The sequence below is a fragment of the Leptonychotes weddellii genome, chromosome 6 (genome assembly GCF_054177405.1).
Source record: "Leptonychotes weddellii isolate Sample4059 chromosome 6, ASM5417740v2, whole genome shotgun sequence".
Classification (NCBI taxonomy): Eukaryota; Metazoa; Chordata; class Mammalia; order Carnivora; family Phocidae; genus Leptonychotes; species Leptonychotes weddellii.
Window position 1 is genome coordinate 15,046,664 of NC_138374.1, and position 14,406 is coordinate 15,061,069.

Below are 14,406 nucleotides of genomic sequence, written 5' to 3' on the forward strand. Positions count from 1 at the left end.
GAAAATAAGTTTCTGTTGTTTAAGCCACCCCATCTGTGATATTTTGTTATGGCAGCCCAAGGTGACTAAGACATTCTCCCTGAGAATAGAAATGAGACAAGGATATCTGCTAGTCAGCACTTTCATTTCACATCAGTTGAAGGCCCTAATTTGTGCAACAAGAAGAAGCAAAAATCATAAAGATTAGAAATAAAACTGTAATTATTAGAGGATGGCGTGCTTTTAAAGCCTCTACCTTGCCAAAGGAGAGCTGTGTTGGTATCTAGCTGAGTGAAAGACCAAATCAGTTCTCCAAACAGACCAGCCTAGTTCAACCAGGGTCTACTATATGAAGGCCAAACCTCAGAGTGGTAAAGTGCAGTTTGTTTGGTTTTGTTCTCTGTGTACTTATTTCCTTTAGAAGCCTGAGGAACGAGAAAAAGTATAGAAGCAAAAGCTGTGTCAGATCAGGATTTCAGCGTCTTGGGATTCCCCGTGACAACTGATGGTGATGATGATGTTGACAGTGGGGAGGGGGAGGGAGTGAGGATGATGACCATCCAGAATATTTCCTATGTTTAAGGCACTGAGTTAATGAATAAGCACCTTACAGGGATTATTTCCTTAACTTAACAACTTCAGAAGTCTTATTCTTATCATCTCCATTTTACAAAGAAACTGAAATTGAAAAGGGTTAAATAATTTGTTGAAATTCACACAGCTAAACCTGGAATAATTAGTGAGTCTGAGTCCAGATTAATTATTAGTGTTCTGATCAGAATGAAGGAAATACAGAAGTGAGCCTTGGCCCTTATGGCCAAGTCCTGCTTGGCTCATTGACTTCTCCCTCCCTCCTGCCTCTGCCCCATGGACTTAGCTCAGGCTTGAAGTACACAAGAGCATTTTCTGTGTGATCAGAAGCAGAGATCTGATCAAATGTAATCATGACTGTCTGTTCCAGGATGTGTGCCTGGGTTCACTCCTGTCCTTCCCTCCCTGTAGCCTGTGGAATAGCCTATGGCTGAATAATCTCTTACCAGGATTTTTTCCAATCCCTTGCCTTTCCATTTTTGGGTTGTTTCAGCTTATCAGCAGCTCTTTGTGACTCACAGGATGAAACTCTATGTTATAGCAAACACTTCTGCAGTACTTTGTATGGGGCCAGGCACTGTTCTAAGTGTTTCATGTATATTAACCCTCATAATTCTTGCAATAAGCTTTTGAGCTAGATCCTATTATTATCTTTAATTTAGATGAGGAAATTGAGACATAATGAGACTAGGTAACTCGTCCAAAGTTACATAACTACTAAGATGTAAAACTAATTAGAACCCAAGCAGTCTGGCTCCAATCCATGCAACACTGCCTCTCAGGAAGTTTTTACCCAGCCTGATAATTTCCCTGAGGGCTGAAGAGTTTGTTCTTGCAGATAAAATGAGAGTTTAAAAAAAAAAAAAGAAAAGAAAAAGAAAAAGGTAGTCTGGCATTTATAATGCTTATCAAACCAACAAGAATCATATTAATAATTTATACTGTTCACCCTGCATTTTGAAATCTAAAGCACACAGTTATATCACCAAGTATGGGTATTGGTTTTGTTCCTCCTAATAAGAATGTGACAATCATGAACATTTCAATTTTAAATTAAGAGTGCACTTAGTATTATTGATTTTCAACAGTCACTTAAAAAAAAAAAAAAAAGACAATGCCAAAAGCTGAAAAAGGTTTTGCGAGTATTTTAAAAGGCAAAATCTCTCATGATTGTAAGGATTAGTGAAATAATTTCAGAAGACAGGAATAAAATCAGCAAATGAAATATGAAAATAAAATTACCTGCCAATGAGCTTTTAAAAATTCAGTGTTATTTTAAGCAGCCATGGTCAAAAATAGATCCCAGTCATTAGAGCCCTCTAAATAGCAACTGTGAAATTGTCCATTTGTATAAATAGTTTTTTTCTACACAGTCTCTAAGCCTCCTAGGAAACAAAACCTCATGCCATTAGGAGAAAGAAGTAAAGCCTAGCACCCCCATGGCACAGGAAAACACCAATCACAGCTGGAGAAGGGTAGGGAAAAAAAAAAAACAACAAAACCCTTTCTATCTCTGAGGGAGGGGCAGAGAACTATCTTTGGCCAAAGACCCCATACTGACACCAACACAAGTTTCCCACTGCTGGGGGAGCAGCAGAAAATTCCTCTAAACCACTAAGAGTTTAGCTGCCAGAGAGAGAAGGAACAGGAGCAATGAAAAAGCTCCCTACCTCCTTTCATGGAGGCCCAGGCATACAGGGTCTCCCCGAGACTGAGGCTGACCAGAACAGAACACCCCGTAGCCCCCGTGCAGCCCAGGACGAAGTAACAAACAGCAGCAATCTATCTCTTGGGATGCTGCAGGAGTGCAATGCAGCAAGCCCTCTGTGGTCAGCTGTGCAGGAAAACCCCTCCAGCATGTAGGCCCCACACTAAGGCAAGGGCAGCCCACTGCTAGAGGAATTTGAGAGCTATGATAAACTGACAGTAACCACAGCAATAATAAAACTCAGACCCAGCCTAGGTTCTGATTAGATTGACTCAAACTTCCCTTACAATGGCATAAATATACTGATTTCATCAGCCTCTACAATTCTATTCAAAATTACTGGAATATAATAAAAAATGAGAAGACACACATAAAAGCAAAGCAGAACAAAACAAAACCACCCCCAAACCAAAACCCCATTTTCAAGAAACAAAGCAATCAACAGAAACAGACTCAGAGATGACCTGAAATTTAGAACTGTATGACATGGGGTTTGAAAGAACTATACTTTCTATGTTAAAGAATCTAGAGAAAAAGGTGGCCAACATACCTAAATAGAATTTAAGCAGGTAGATGGGATCTATTAAGAAACAGTAAAATGGAAATGCTATACCAAAAAGAATCTGTGATAAAAATTCCTTCAACAGACTCATCAGTTGATTAAACACAGCTGACGAAACAATATAAATAAATCAATATAAGTTATCTGAACTGAAACACAGAAAGAAAGAATAAAGGGTGAAATAAAAAAAAAACATGATACATAAGAGTTTCTGGATAGAACATATCAGAGCCTAACATATAAGTAACTGAAATCCCAGAAAGAAGAGAAAGGAGCAGAAAACATATTTGAAGAGATGATAGGTGAGAATTTTTCCACAAATAACAAAGGACACAAAACTACAGACTCAAGAATTCTAAGCAGGATAACTCCTATACATATCAGTCAAACTACTGAAAACCAAAGAGAAAATCTTGATGGCAGCCATGAAGGAACTAGGAAAATAATTAGACCTCTTGTTTAAAACTCTGTAAGTTATAAGGCAGTGGAATGACATCTCCTATATAAATATATATATATATATTTTTAAAAAAGTCAATCCAGACTTGCATATGGAGTAAAAAATCTTTCAAAAATGAAGGTATGTACTTTTTCAGACATCCCACCTCCAATCTCCCACTTAAAAAAGAAAGGCCAAGAGAAATTAATGTTAGCAGACATGTGCCTCAAGAAATGTTACAGAAGTTCTCCAGGCTAAAGCAGTATTATTACAGACGGACACTTGGATTCCAAGAAAACAGTTTGAAAACAGTTTGGCAGTTTCTTATAAAACTACACATACACTTACCATATGACCCAACAATTTCAATTCCTAAGCATCTACCCAAGAAAATAAATACATATGTCCACATAAAAACCTGTACGCAAATGTTTATAGAGGTTTTAGTCATAATTGCCATAAACTAGAGATATCCAAAACGTCTATCAACTAATAATTAATAAACAAATTGTGATACAGCCATACAAGTGGAATACTACTGAAAAAAAGAACTGCTGATAGAAACAACAACAGGGATGAATGTCAAAAGCATATGCTAAATGGAAGAAGCCAGACATAAAGACTATAATGAGCAACAAGAAATAGATGATTGTTGCCAGTAGGTGGAGTGGGTGGTAGAGGTGGTAGGAGGGAGACTGAACAAGGGTCATGAGAATTTCTTGAGGTGATGGAAATATTCTATATCTTAATTGTAGTAATGGTTATAAGACTGTATATGTTTGTCAAAATACACAGAACTATACCTAATAAGGGTGAATTTCACTTTCTATAAATTATACCTCATTAACCTAAAAATTTTTATTAAAAAAATCTTAGAAATACAAAGTCAATGTGATAAAAGAATCTTCTCTCAAATTTTAAATATAAAACTATTTTAACAAAATAAAAACACAGTAGTTACATTGTATAAATTCTATGCCTCAAAAAAATCTATCATCTGATTATCTTAGAGGATTTTTTTATGGTATTTTATAGCATATTAATGGAAGTCAAAGAAGCATATTATCTAAGCACATAAGTACCAACACTAGATTTTTAGACTAGCATACTAAACAGCTAGATTTCAATCATTTAAAGTTGTATAAGAACAGCTAAATTATAAAATGCTGATTAAAGGGCCAAGGAAGGTTAATGGAATTCGGGCACACTGTCCTTTCCATAAATTATTCTAAATCAGGTAACGTCTAAAGTACTTAGAGACTAGCAGGGGTTTTGACCTTTATGATAAAAAAGCTCTTAGAAACATGGCAGATTCTGAAAAACTATAAATTTATTGTAGCTAGTAATTATTTTTAGTGCATTATGAAGCTCTGACCATATTCACAGTGATAATAAAACATGAACAAAGATGAAACAATCTCTTGTAAAAATCATTTTATGTTAATTATTTTTATGCTTTTACTACTGTGATGGCATGGGTTTGGGCTATTCAGTCACCATTTAAAATACATACATACATCTTCACATTACATGTATACTTAAAACAATCAGAGGTATTCAAGTACCTTTCCCTAATCTCCTGAAGTATGTTGTTTATTAAATGGATCCCTTGATAAGATATACATTCAGTTGTATATTTGTCCCCATTATTTTTCATTCTCTTTACCTAATCTATTGCTTTTTCTAAAAGTTCAGTTTTTAACTAAACATACATACAAATGGCTACATGTTATATATATAAAGTTTAATAACTAGAAATCTATGTGCACACCACCAAGCTGAAGAAGAAGAAATTATATGAAAACCTCATGCATCCCTCCATGATCATATCCCCTCCTTTTCCCACAAGGAACCACTGGTCTAAAAATTTGTGTTTTTCGTTTCTTTTCTTTTTTAATTTTACCACGTCTGGATGGATCTCTCAATGTACAGCTGACCCTTGAAAACAGGTCTGAACTACATGGGTCCACTTATGCCCAGATTTTTTTCAATCAGTACAGTATAGTACTGTAATTATATTTTCTCTTACGATTTTCTTAACATTTTCTTTTCTCTAGCTTACTTTTTTTGTAAGAATACAGTATATAGGGGTGCTAGGGGCTCAGTCGATTAAGCGTCTGCTTTTGGCTCAGGTCATGATCCCAGGGTCCTGGGATGGAGTCCTGCATCGGGCTTCTTGCTCAGCAGGGAGCCTGCTTCTCCCTCTGCCTCTGCCGCTCCCCCTGCTTGTGTGCTAGCTCTCTCTCTGACAAATAAAAAATCTTAAAAAAAAAGAATACAGTGTATAATACATGTAACATACAAACTATGCCTCAGTTGACTGTTTCTGTTGTTGGTACAGTAGGCTATCAGCAGTTCAGTTTTGGGGGAGTCAAAGTTACATGAAGATTTTTTCCTGCAGGGTCAACTTTCTGTAAAAGAAATCATCTTGTAGTCTCTTCTGCAACTTGATTTCTTACTCAGACGCCGGCGACTTGTCTGCGGATGCTACTTGTAGCTGTAGCTGTTACCGGCGCCGCAGGACAGCCTAATGTACAAAGAGAGCACAACCCTGAATCCAGTTTTCCCTGGTTTCCTCCTGATGATTCCGTCCTCTCTCAAATTCACAACTATGGTAGAATTTCAGGAATATTCTCTTCAAGTGTTAAAAAACTTAAGTTTTTACATGAACAATTTTTCTCAGCCAGTCCCCTTCAAGTTGCGTTTAATTCCCCATCTGTTTAAACCAGTTGTATGATTACATAATTTATATATACAGTGACCAATTCAATATGAATGCAAATGGAAAGTTGTTTTTATGAAAACAAAGTTGAATACTTTGGAAAGACTCAATAAAAGCAAGTAGCCAAGTCAAATTGTTGAACTAAGTGTGGAAAGACAATTGAAAGAATAAGTTAAAAACACTGCAGCCCTCAGACTTCCTTGCAAGTGTTTCAAAATTCTCATCACACTTAAGGAAACCCAAATAGTTTATTTGGAGTGGTACAAGACTATCAGGGGCTACATGAAGAAAAGGCTTTGGTCCTACATCAAAAGATTGGCTTAAAAATGTACACTTATAGTTCTTAGAAGAAAGTATTTTTACTTTTATGATTCTCAGATTTTTAAAAAGATTTTTTTTCTAAATGGACCAGTTATCATAGTCAATCACATCAGTAATGGATTCTACTCCATTTACTTCTACTTTTATTTCCACAAATGATTCAGGTAGCTTACAAAGAAATAAATACTGATAAATAAATTTAAAATAAAAAAATTGAAGCAGTAAGTAAATAGGGTAGAAAAGAAAGAGATGCAGCTGTACTCATATCAAAGAATGAATGCCATGTTTCCATTATACTTTGCTAAAGATAATTGGTCTCTAAGTTTTCTGGCAATCAGTACAACAAAACAAATACAATCAGTTACGATATTCAAATTATCAAAGAGCTTAAATCAAACTTGATACTTAGGAAAAAAAGTATTATCTATAATATAGAGATCAGAAAAAAATTTCTCTAGTAGAGAAATTTATTTCTAAGGTAATGATTGAACTACCAACAAATCCCTATAGTAAAAATCGTAATAAGTCTCATAGGACTGTGTTTTGATGAAATACATATCAAACACATATGCACACATACAGACATAAATGTGTTGACACATTTTTAAATGAATGACATGATGCCAAAATACTATTTAGTAAAAACAATTGTAAGAACAAATATTCTGTAATCCAATTTCCCTAAACCCTGACAATATACATTAATCCAGGATTAGATTTTAGAGTAATTATTGAAAGCAGTGGCTCTTAAAATGATTTTGGGTAATGTACTCTAAAATTCTGATGAAAGTCTGACCAATTCCCCCCAAATCTTATATAGAATTTCTGAGAAGTTTAAGAATCTCAAAAAACCTAACCAGGAATGCCTGGGTTATATGACTCAAAGTTAAAAACTCTTGGACTAGAGTCGTCATTATGATTATAGGTCCTTCATAAAGTGCTTGAAAACCATTTTCTCTGAGCATTTTGAGAGGTGTTAAGCTTAAGTGCATTCAAGATTACTCCTTTTGCCAAGTACCTGGAGTGAAGCTATTCTAAGCTCTAAGTGAAATGCAGAGCCATATGCTCTTAATGATCTGTTGAGCTAAGGTAGGACTCACCACTTCCTTTACTGAGAACTGAGCTTAATAAAGACATAAGTCTCAGCACATTATTCAGTTGGAAGCTGAGAGGGTACTTGTCTATAGACCCAAGATTTTCCTTAGAAAGCAATCTGGGTGCATTCTCAATAGGAAATAAACAACCAGAGATTCCATGCTATAAAGTATGAAAAACTTTTAACCTAGAAAAAATGCTTAAATAAATCCAACTAAATAAAGTATCCAGTAAAGTACACCCTGTTTTTAAGCAATGTAATATCTGATTTATGTGACAGAATGAATTACTAGTCTTAATTCTTCACTCCTCTGTTGTACTATTACACATTCATACCCTTACCAGAGCCTCACTGTAGGCAAAGTGTGTATCCCTGCCCTATGACTTTGGGCTTAGTCATGTGACATGCTTATAACAGTCGGTAAGCAGTTAAGACATAAGCAAAGGCTTCAAATGTGTTTAACTGGGCTTACTCTCTTGTGCTCCTGCCTTCTGACAAAAGAATATGCTTCAGACAGCTATTGGTTCAAGGAGGTTGAGAAACAGGGTAGATCTAGACCCAAGAAACAGCCTGGAACCAAGCCCAGGCTTAGCCTTGATCAGCTGAACCCCAACCCTATGTAAGAGTAAGAAATAAAGGTTTAGGTTTGTGTGAGTTTGGGATGATTTCTTATGAACTGTTATTGTGGCAATTACTAACAAATACAGTACATACAAGCTGTAGGTTGCAAAATGTAAATATCTATAAATGAATTGCTATGTGCACTATTAGCTTTAAGTTCCCAGGGGCTTACATGCTAAGGGGAGAAAAAAATTTTTTTTCCCATGAGGGAGGGGGACAGTATAGCAAAGTAACAATTCTCATCCACTTTGACTATTTTACTGAGAGAGATGTTTCAGACTATTTTTCTGTCTATAAGGTTTATGTTCAAATAGCTCAGTGTATCAAAGGCAAGGAGGCAGGACGGACAGATAAGTCCTGGTGGGGATGAGTATTTTTAACCCTGAAATTATTTAGAATTGGCCATGCATGGCGACAAAAAGAAGACTGAACTGTAGCTGGTTTTACTACTGTTTTAAAATTCTCTGCATATATCCCCTTATTGATTGATTGTGCCTGGGACACACTGCTCCCCTCCCTTCCCAACTCCTTCTCCCTGTGAGCCACTAAAACAACTCATGACTATCAGGACACAGAATTCCCAAAATAAAAGTCTCAAAAGTAACTTATGCAAAATACCTAAGTTATTATTAAGTGCAGTAGTACCAGAAGTTCATTCAATTATTTTATGAATATTAAAAGCTTTATAAAGTTAATCACAATGGAAAAAATTAAGGTCTTTGAATTATAACCAGATTAACATCACAATAGGAAATTATCTCAAATGTAAAGCCATTAAACTAAGCTGGTGCTTATTCACTCTATAAATATAATTCAGATCATACAAACCACTTAGTACCAAATTCCATTTTCAATGTATTCTACTAACTTTCTTTATTCATTACTCTGGTTTTAGATGTGTAGATGTGTAACTATCTCAGAAGCACTGAGGGCCAATGAAAAATAAGTACTACTGCTCCAAGATGATTTCTAGTCAATTAATACAGGTAATAAAGATTATAAAGACAATATAAATCTCATTATCAATACCTATATAATTCAGTAAAGTTTTTTTTAATTACCCAAATGGAGCTATCACATTTCAATACAAATTTTAATAATCTAAAAAAAGCACTATCATTTCTTGATTTCAAATTAAATAAAAAGGCACTGTTAAACAGCATAGTTCATGAATAATCATTTCAAGTTCTGAAACTACAATCTTTCCAATTTAAGAATATTCAGAACTATATTAATTGGAAACTACAGCTAAGACAAAATTCTTTAACATTAGAGTAATATATAGTTTACTTGTGTATAAAATATAATCTGTAATGTTATATATAGCAATGCTGCCGGCTTTATTTTTACACAATAAATCCCACCATAGGTAATAAAATTATAAAATAACTAGCAATTAGAATTAATCCAAACGAATGTCCCCAGAATATTTTAAAAATCTTACATTTGTTAAGCAAAGTTTACTTATATTTAGTATTAAAAGTTTACATACCTGACGTTCCAAAAACTACATCCCAAGGAGAACTAATGGGTTGTTCTTCTCCTTGAGCTCCACCTTCTTTATCTGTACCTTGAATTCCAATGCCAGCTACAGTGCTCACCATCTCAGCTTCTAGATCAATCTATAAAAATTAACACTTTTTATGCAATGCATGTTACTTTTGTTTTTTTCCTTTTGGTACATGAAGATTTCCAATAGAACATATAGAAAGTTTTTGCAACACAAATACTCTTAAAAAAAAAAAAAAGCTAAAAAAAAAAGGGCTAATCAAGTATAGGGTGAGCTTGTTATTCAAATGCACAAAACTCAGTCCTTTTCATTTCCCCACCCATCCATTCCCCCCTTCCTCATCACTGGCCTCTACCAGGATTGGTGTTGATGTCATCTTAACTATAAAATATGTTAAAGTGAAATTTGAAATTTCAAAGCAAAATCTAGAAAAACGCAAGTTTCTTAAAATTAAATGTATTTCAATTATGCTTGACTAGTAATTGACAAATATAGAGCTTAATATGTGCTAGGCACTGATCCAATAATCATCCATCCATCCACCCTCATAATAACCTATGATTGTGATTTTGATTAATATTGAGGAAACTGAGGCACAGATCATAAAGCAGCTTTCCCAAGATCCCACAGCTAGTAAGTCAAAGCTCTGGGATTTAAACCCAGGCAGTTCTAGCTCTACTACATTATACTGCCTCTATTTTATAAACTGAAATAATGAAATCTACTGAAAAAAAGATGCTTGGTTTCATCTCCTGAGATCCTTCTGCCAACATTTTATAATGAAAATTACCAAACAAACATAAAAGTTGAAAGAATTTTGCAGCAAACATCCATACACCCACTACCTCCTATCAACACTTCACGTACTTGCTTTATCACATATCTTACTGAGCTATCAATCCCTCAATCCATTTACACTTTTGGATGCATTTCAAAGTAAACTGTAAACATCAGTACACTGACCTTAAGTATCTCAGCATGCTTGAAATTAACAAGAGTTCCATATTTTTTCAGGTCCATTTTCTTTTTTGGAGCCAAAACTTACAATGAAATGCGCATACCTTAAATGTTCTATTCAATGAATTCTCATAAATGCATTAATCTGTGTAGCCTCAACTTACATAAAGAAATCAAATGTTATCTTCACTCTCTATATCCCCTTAAGCCTCCTTCCAATCACTCCTACCCCCAGAGGCAAAGAGTATTGTTTTTCCATCATAGATCAGTTGTATCTCTTCCGGAATTTCAGATAAACTGAATCAAACAATATGGACTCTTGTGCGTGAGGCTTCTTTGACTTAACAGGTTTCTGAGATTTATTCATACATAAGTAGTTCGTTCCTTTTTCCTGCTGAGCAGTATTCCATGATAGGAATATACCACAGTTTATTTACTTATTTTCCTACTGATGGATACCTGGACTATTTCCAGTTTGGGGGGTTCAAATAGAGTTGCTCTCAATATTGTTGTATAAGTCTTTTGCTGAAGGTAAAAGACTTGTGTACATACCCAGGACTATTAACTGCCGTGTTATAGGGCAGTTATAGGATTAGTTTGATTAAAAACAAAACTGCCAGAAGGTTTTTTTCTCACTGGTCTACCATTTCTGTATTTTCTCCAACGATGTATGCAAGGTCCAATTGCTCCACATCCTTGCCTTGCCAAACTATGGTGTCATCAGTCGTTCTTTTTTTTTTTTGTCAGTCAATTTTAACCATTATGGTGGATGTATTTCATTATGCTATCACTTTGCATTTCCTTTTTAACCTGTGATGTTGATTACTTTATGGGTTTGTGGTCATTCTTACATCTTTTGAAAAAGGTCTGTTCAAATCTTTGCCCATTTTTTATTTGTAGGAAACTTTATATTTCACGGATCTTAGTCCCTTCAGGTATGTTTTGTAAATTTTTGCAACTAATTTCTGACAGCCTGTAGCTTGTCTTCATTTTAACAGTAAATTTTAATAAGTTTTAAATTTTGATAAATTCAAATTTATCATTTTTTTCTTTTATAATTGTTTCTATGTCCTGTCTTTGAGAAAACTTTGCCTACCTGCAAGTCACAAAGATTCTCATGTTTTCTTCTAAAAACTTTATGGTTTTAACATTTACATTTAGGGCTGTGATGCATATTGAATTGATGTTTGTAATATGATGTGTGACGTAGAGGTCATGTTTCTTTTTTTTCCCCATATGAGTATGTAGTTGTTCAAGCACAATATGCAGAAATGACTTTCCTTTCTCCCTTGATTACTTTGATGCTTTTTGAAAAATCAAATAACTGTGTAGGTATGAGGTTACTTCTAGACATTCCATTCTTTTTTATTGAAATACACATCTATCCTTATAAAAGTATCACACTGTCTTGACTACTGTAGCATTATAGTAAGTCTTTAAATCACACAGTGTGTCTTTTAACTTTGTTTTTCCAAGATTGTTTTAGGGATAATAAATCCTTTGTTTTGCAACCTCCATGTAAAATATCGGAGTCCGCTTGTCAAGCCTGATGGACTTTTCATTGAGATTGCATTGAATCCACAGATCAATTTGGAGAGAATGGATATCTTAATATTGAGCCTTCCAATCCAATTATTGGATTAATTTTTCTCAGCAATGTTAAATTTATTCTATGTATTTTTTTATTACTGTAAATAAAATTTTAAAATTCTAACCTAATTGACTATTACTAGTATATAAAATATACTTTGTTGATCTTTTTATACGGACATTGTATTCTGCAACCCTCCTAAATTCACTTATCAAGTAGCTTTTCTCATAGATTTCTTAAAATTTTCTATGTATGTGACATGCAATTGGCAAATAAAGACAGTTCTTTTTCAGCCTGTATGCCTTTTCTCTTTCTTGCCTTATTACAATGGCTAGTACTTCCAGTATAATTTTTAATAGGTATGGTGAAAATGGGGATCCTTGCCTGGTTCCCAATCTTGGAGGAAAAGCATTCAATAATTTGCATTAAGCATAGGTATAAGCTTCTTGTAGATGCCCTTTATCATATTGAAGATGTTCATTTACATTTCAAGTTTACTAATTTTATCATAAATAGAAAAACATTTAAAAACATTTAATACCTAATCTAGCAATCATATGGATATTATCTTTTATTCTGTTACTATGGTGAATTACATTGATTTAGTTATGCAGTACCCTCTTGCATTATTTTTAGTGGCTGTTCTATAATCTCCTGAAATTGTAAAGAATATTCATCAATGTAACCTTATTTGTATTTTACTGAACCCAATCTGCAAAAATACAATAGGCAGCTAGGGATGGGTCCTTGAAATATATCTTGATTTAAGAAATGTATCAAAGACTTATTATGATAATTCCTCTTGCAAAAAGCCACAGGTCCAGGTGATGTTACAGGGGAGTTTTATGAATATTCAAAAACCATTAATTCCTACGTTAGACAAATTATTCCAAAAAACAGAAAAAGAGTGAAAACTAATTAGCTTATTTGATGAAGTTGGTGTGACCTTGATTCCAAATCAGGTGAGAACAGCATAAGAAAATACAGAGCCATTTAATTTATGAACATGAATTTTAAAATATTTAATTTGGGATAATCAAATCCAACTTGACTTTTAAAAAGAATTCATGATTAGGAAAGATTTATCCCGGGAATAAAAAGGTGACTGAACAACAAAAATCTATTAACTCATTACATCAAGGCACCAAGGGCAAAAAACTATATAATTATTTCAATAAATGTAGAAAATGCATTTAATAAAATTATATAATAAAATAATTCTTAGTAACCAGGAAAGTTTAACCTCATGAATAATTTTATTTCCCAAAGTTATAAAAAACATTACACTTCTGGAGAAAATCTACTCCCTTTAAGATTATGAGCATGACAAGATATCCACTATTACTGCTAATGTTTAAAGGCATTTGAGGTTCTTGCCAACAATAAAAGAAAACAAGATGTGTAAAAATAAGAAGGGAAAAGACAAAACTCCCACTTGTTTTGGCAGACAATATAATTATTTATATGAGAAACAAACAGGATTTTACAGGAATGGATGGGCTAATCCTAAAATTTATATGGAATTGCAAGGGATTCAGAACAGTCACAACAATGTTGAAAAAGAAGAAAGTGAGAGGATTCCTACTTCCTGATTTCAAAACTTATTAAAAGTTACTGCTATCAGAACAGTGTGGTAGAGGCATAAGAACTGATATATATGTCAATGGAATAGACTTGAAAATCCAGAAATAAACCCATGCAAGTATGAATAATTATTTTCCACAAAGTTGCCAAGACTACTCAATGGAGAAAAAACAGTCTCTTCAGTACATGATTCTGGGATAACTGGATATCCATATTCAAAAGAATGAAGTTGGACCCCTACCTCACATCATATAAAAAATAATTCAAAATGGAGCAAAGACTGAACTGTAAGAGCCATAACTATCAAACTCTCAGAAGAAAACACAGGAGTAAATCTTCATGATCTTGCATTTGGCAATGTAATTGTACATAGGACACCAAAAGCATAAGCAATGAAAGAAAAAAATTGGGAATCATCAAGATTTAAAACTCTGTACATCAAAAGATATGATTAAGAAAGTGAAAATGACAACCCACAGAATGTGACAAAGTATTTGAAAAATCACATATCCCATAAGGGATTTGTATCTAGAATGTATAAAGAACTCTTACAACTCAACAAGAAATGCAACCAAGTTAAAAAACAGGTAAAGAATCTGAACACTTTTCAAAGGAAGATATACAAGTGGTCCATAAGGATGGGAACAGATGCTTGACATCTTTACTCATTAGGGAAATTATTATCAAAACCACAGAGAGGCCAAGTCATACCTAGTAGGAGGGCT

At 34.1% G+C, this 14,406-nt stretch overlaps 1 protein-coding gene across 2 annotated transcripts in view; it reads right to left on the reverse strand.

Annotated features, from left to right (window-relative positions):
• NHLRC2 (NHL repeat containing 2) overlaps window positions 1-14,406 on the reverse strand; it is a 59,769-nt gene that overhangs the window by 18,903 nt on the left and 26,460 nt on the right. For both annotated transcript variants that reach the window (XR_014146188.1, XM_081823477.1), the window contains exon 5: window positions 9,532-9,661. Coding sequence is in view for 1 of the 2 variants with exons in the window: in XM_081823477.1 (XP_081679603.1) it covers window positions 9,532-9,661 (130 nt within the window). In the remaining variant the exon portion in view is untranslated. The remainder of the gene's footprint in view (window positions 1-9,531; window positions 9,662-14,406) is intronic.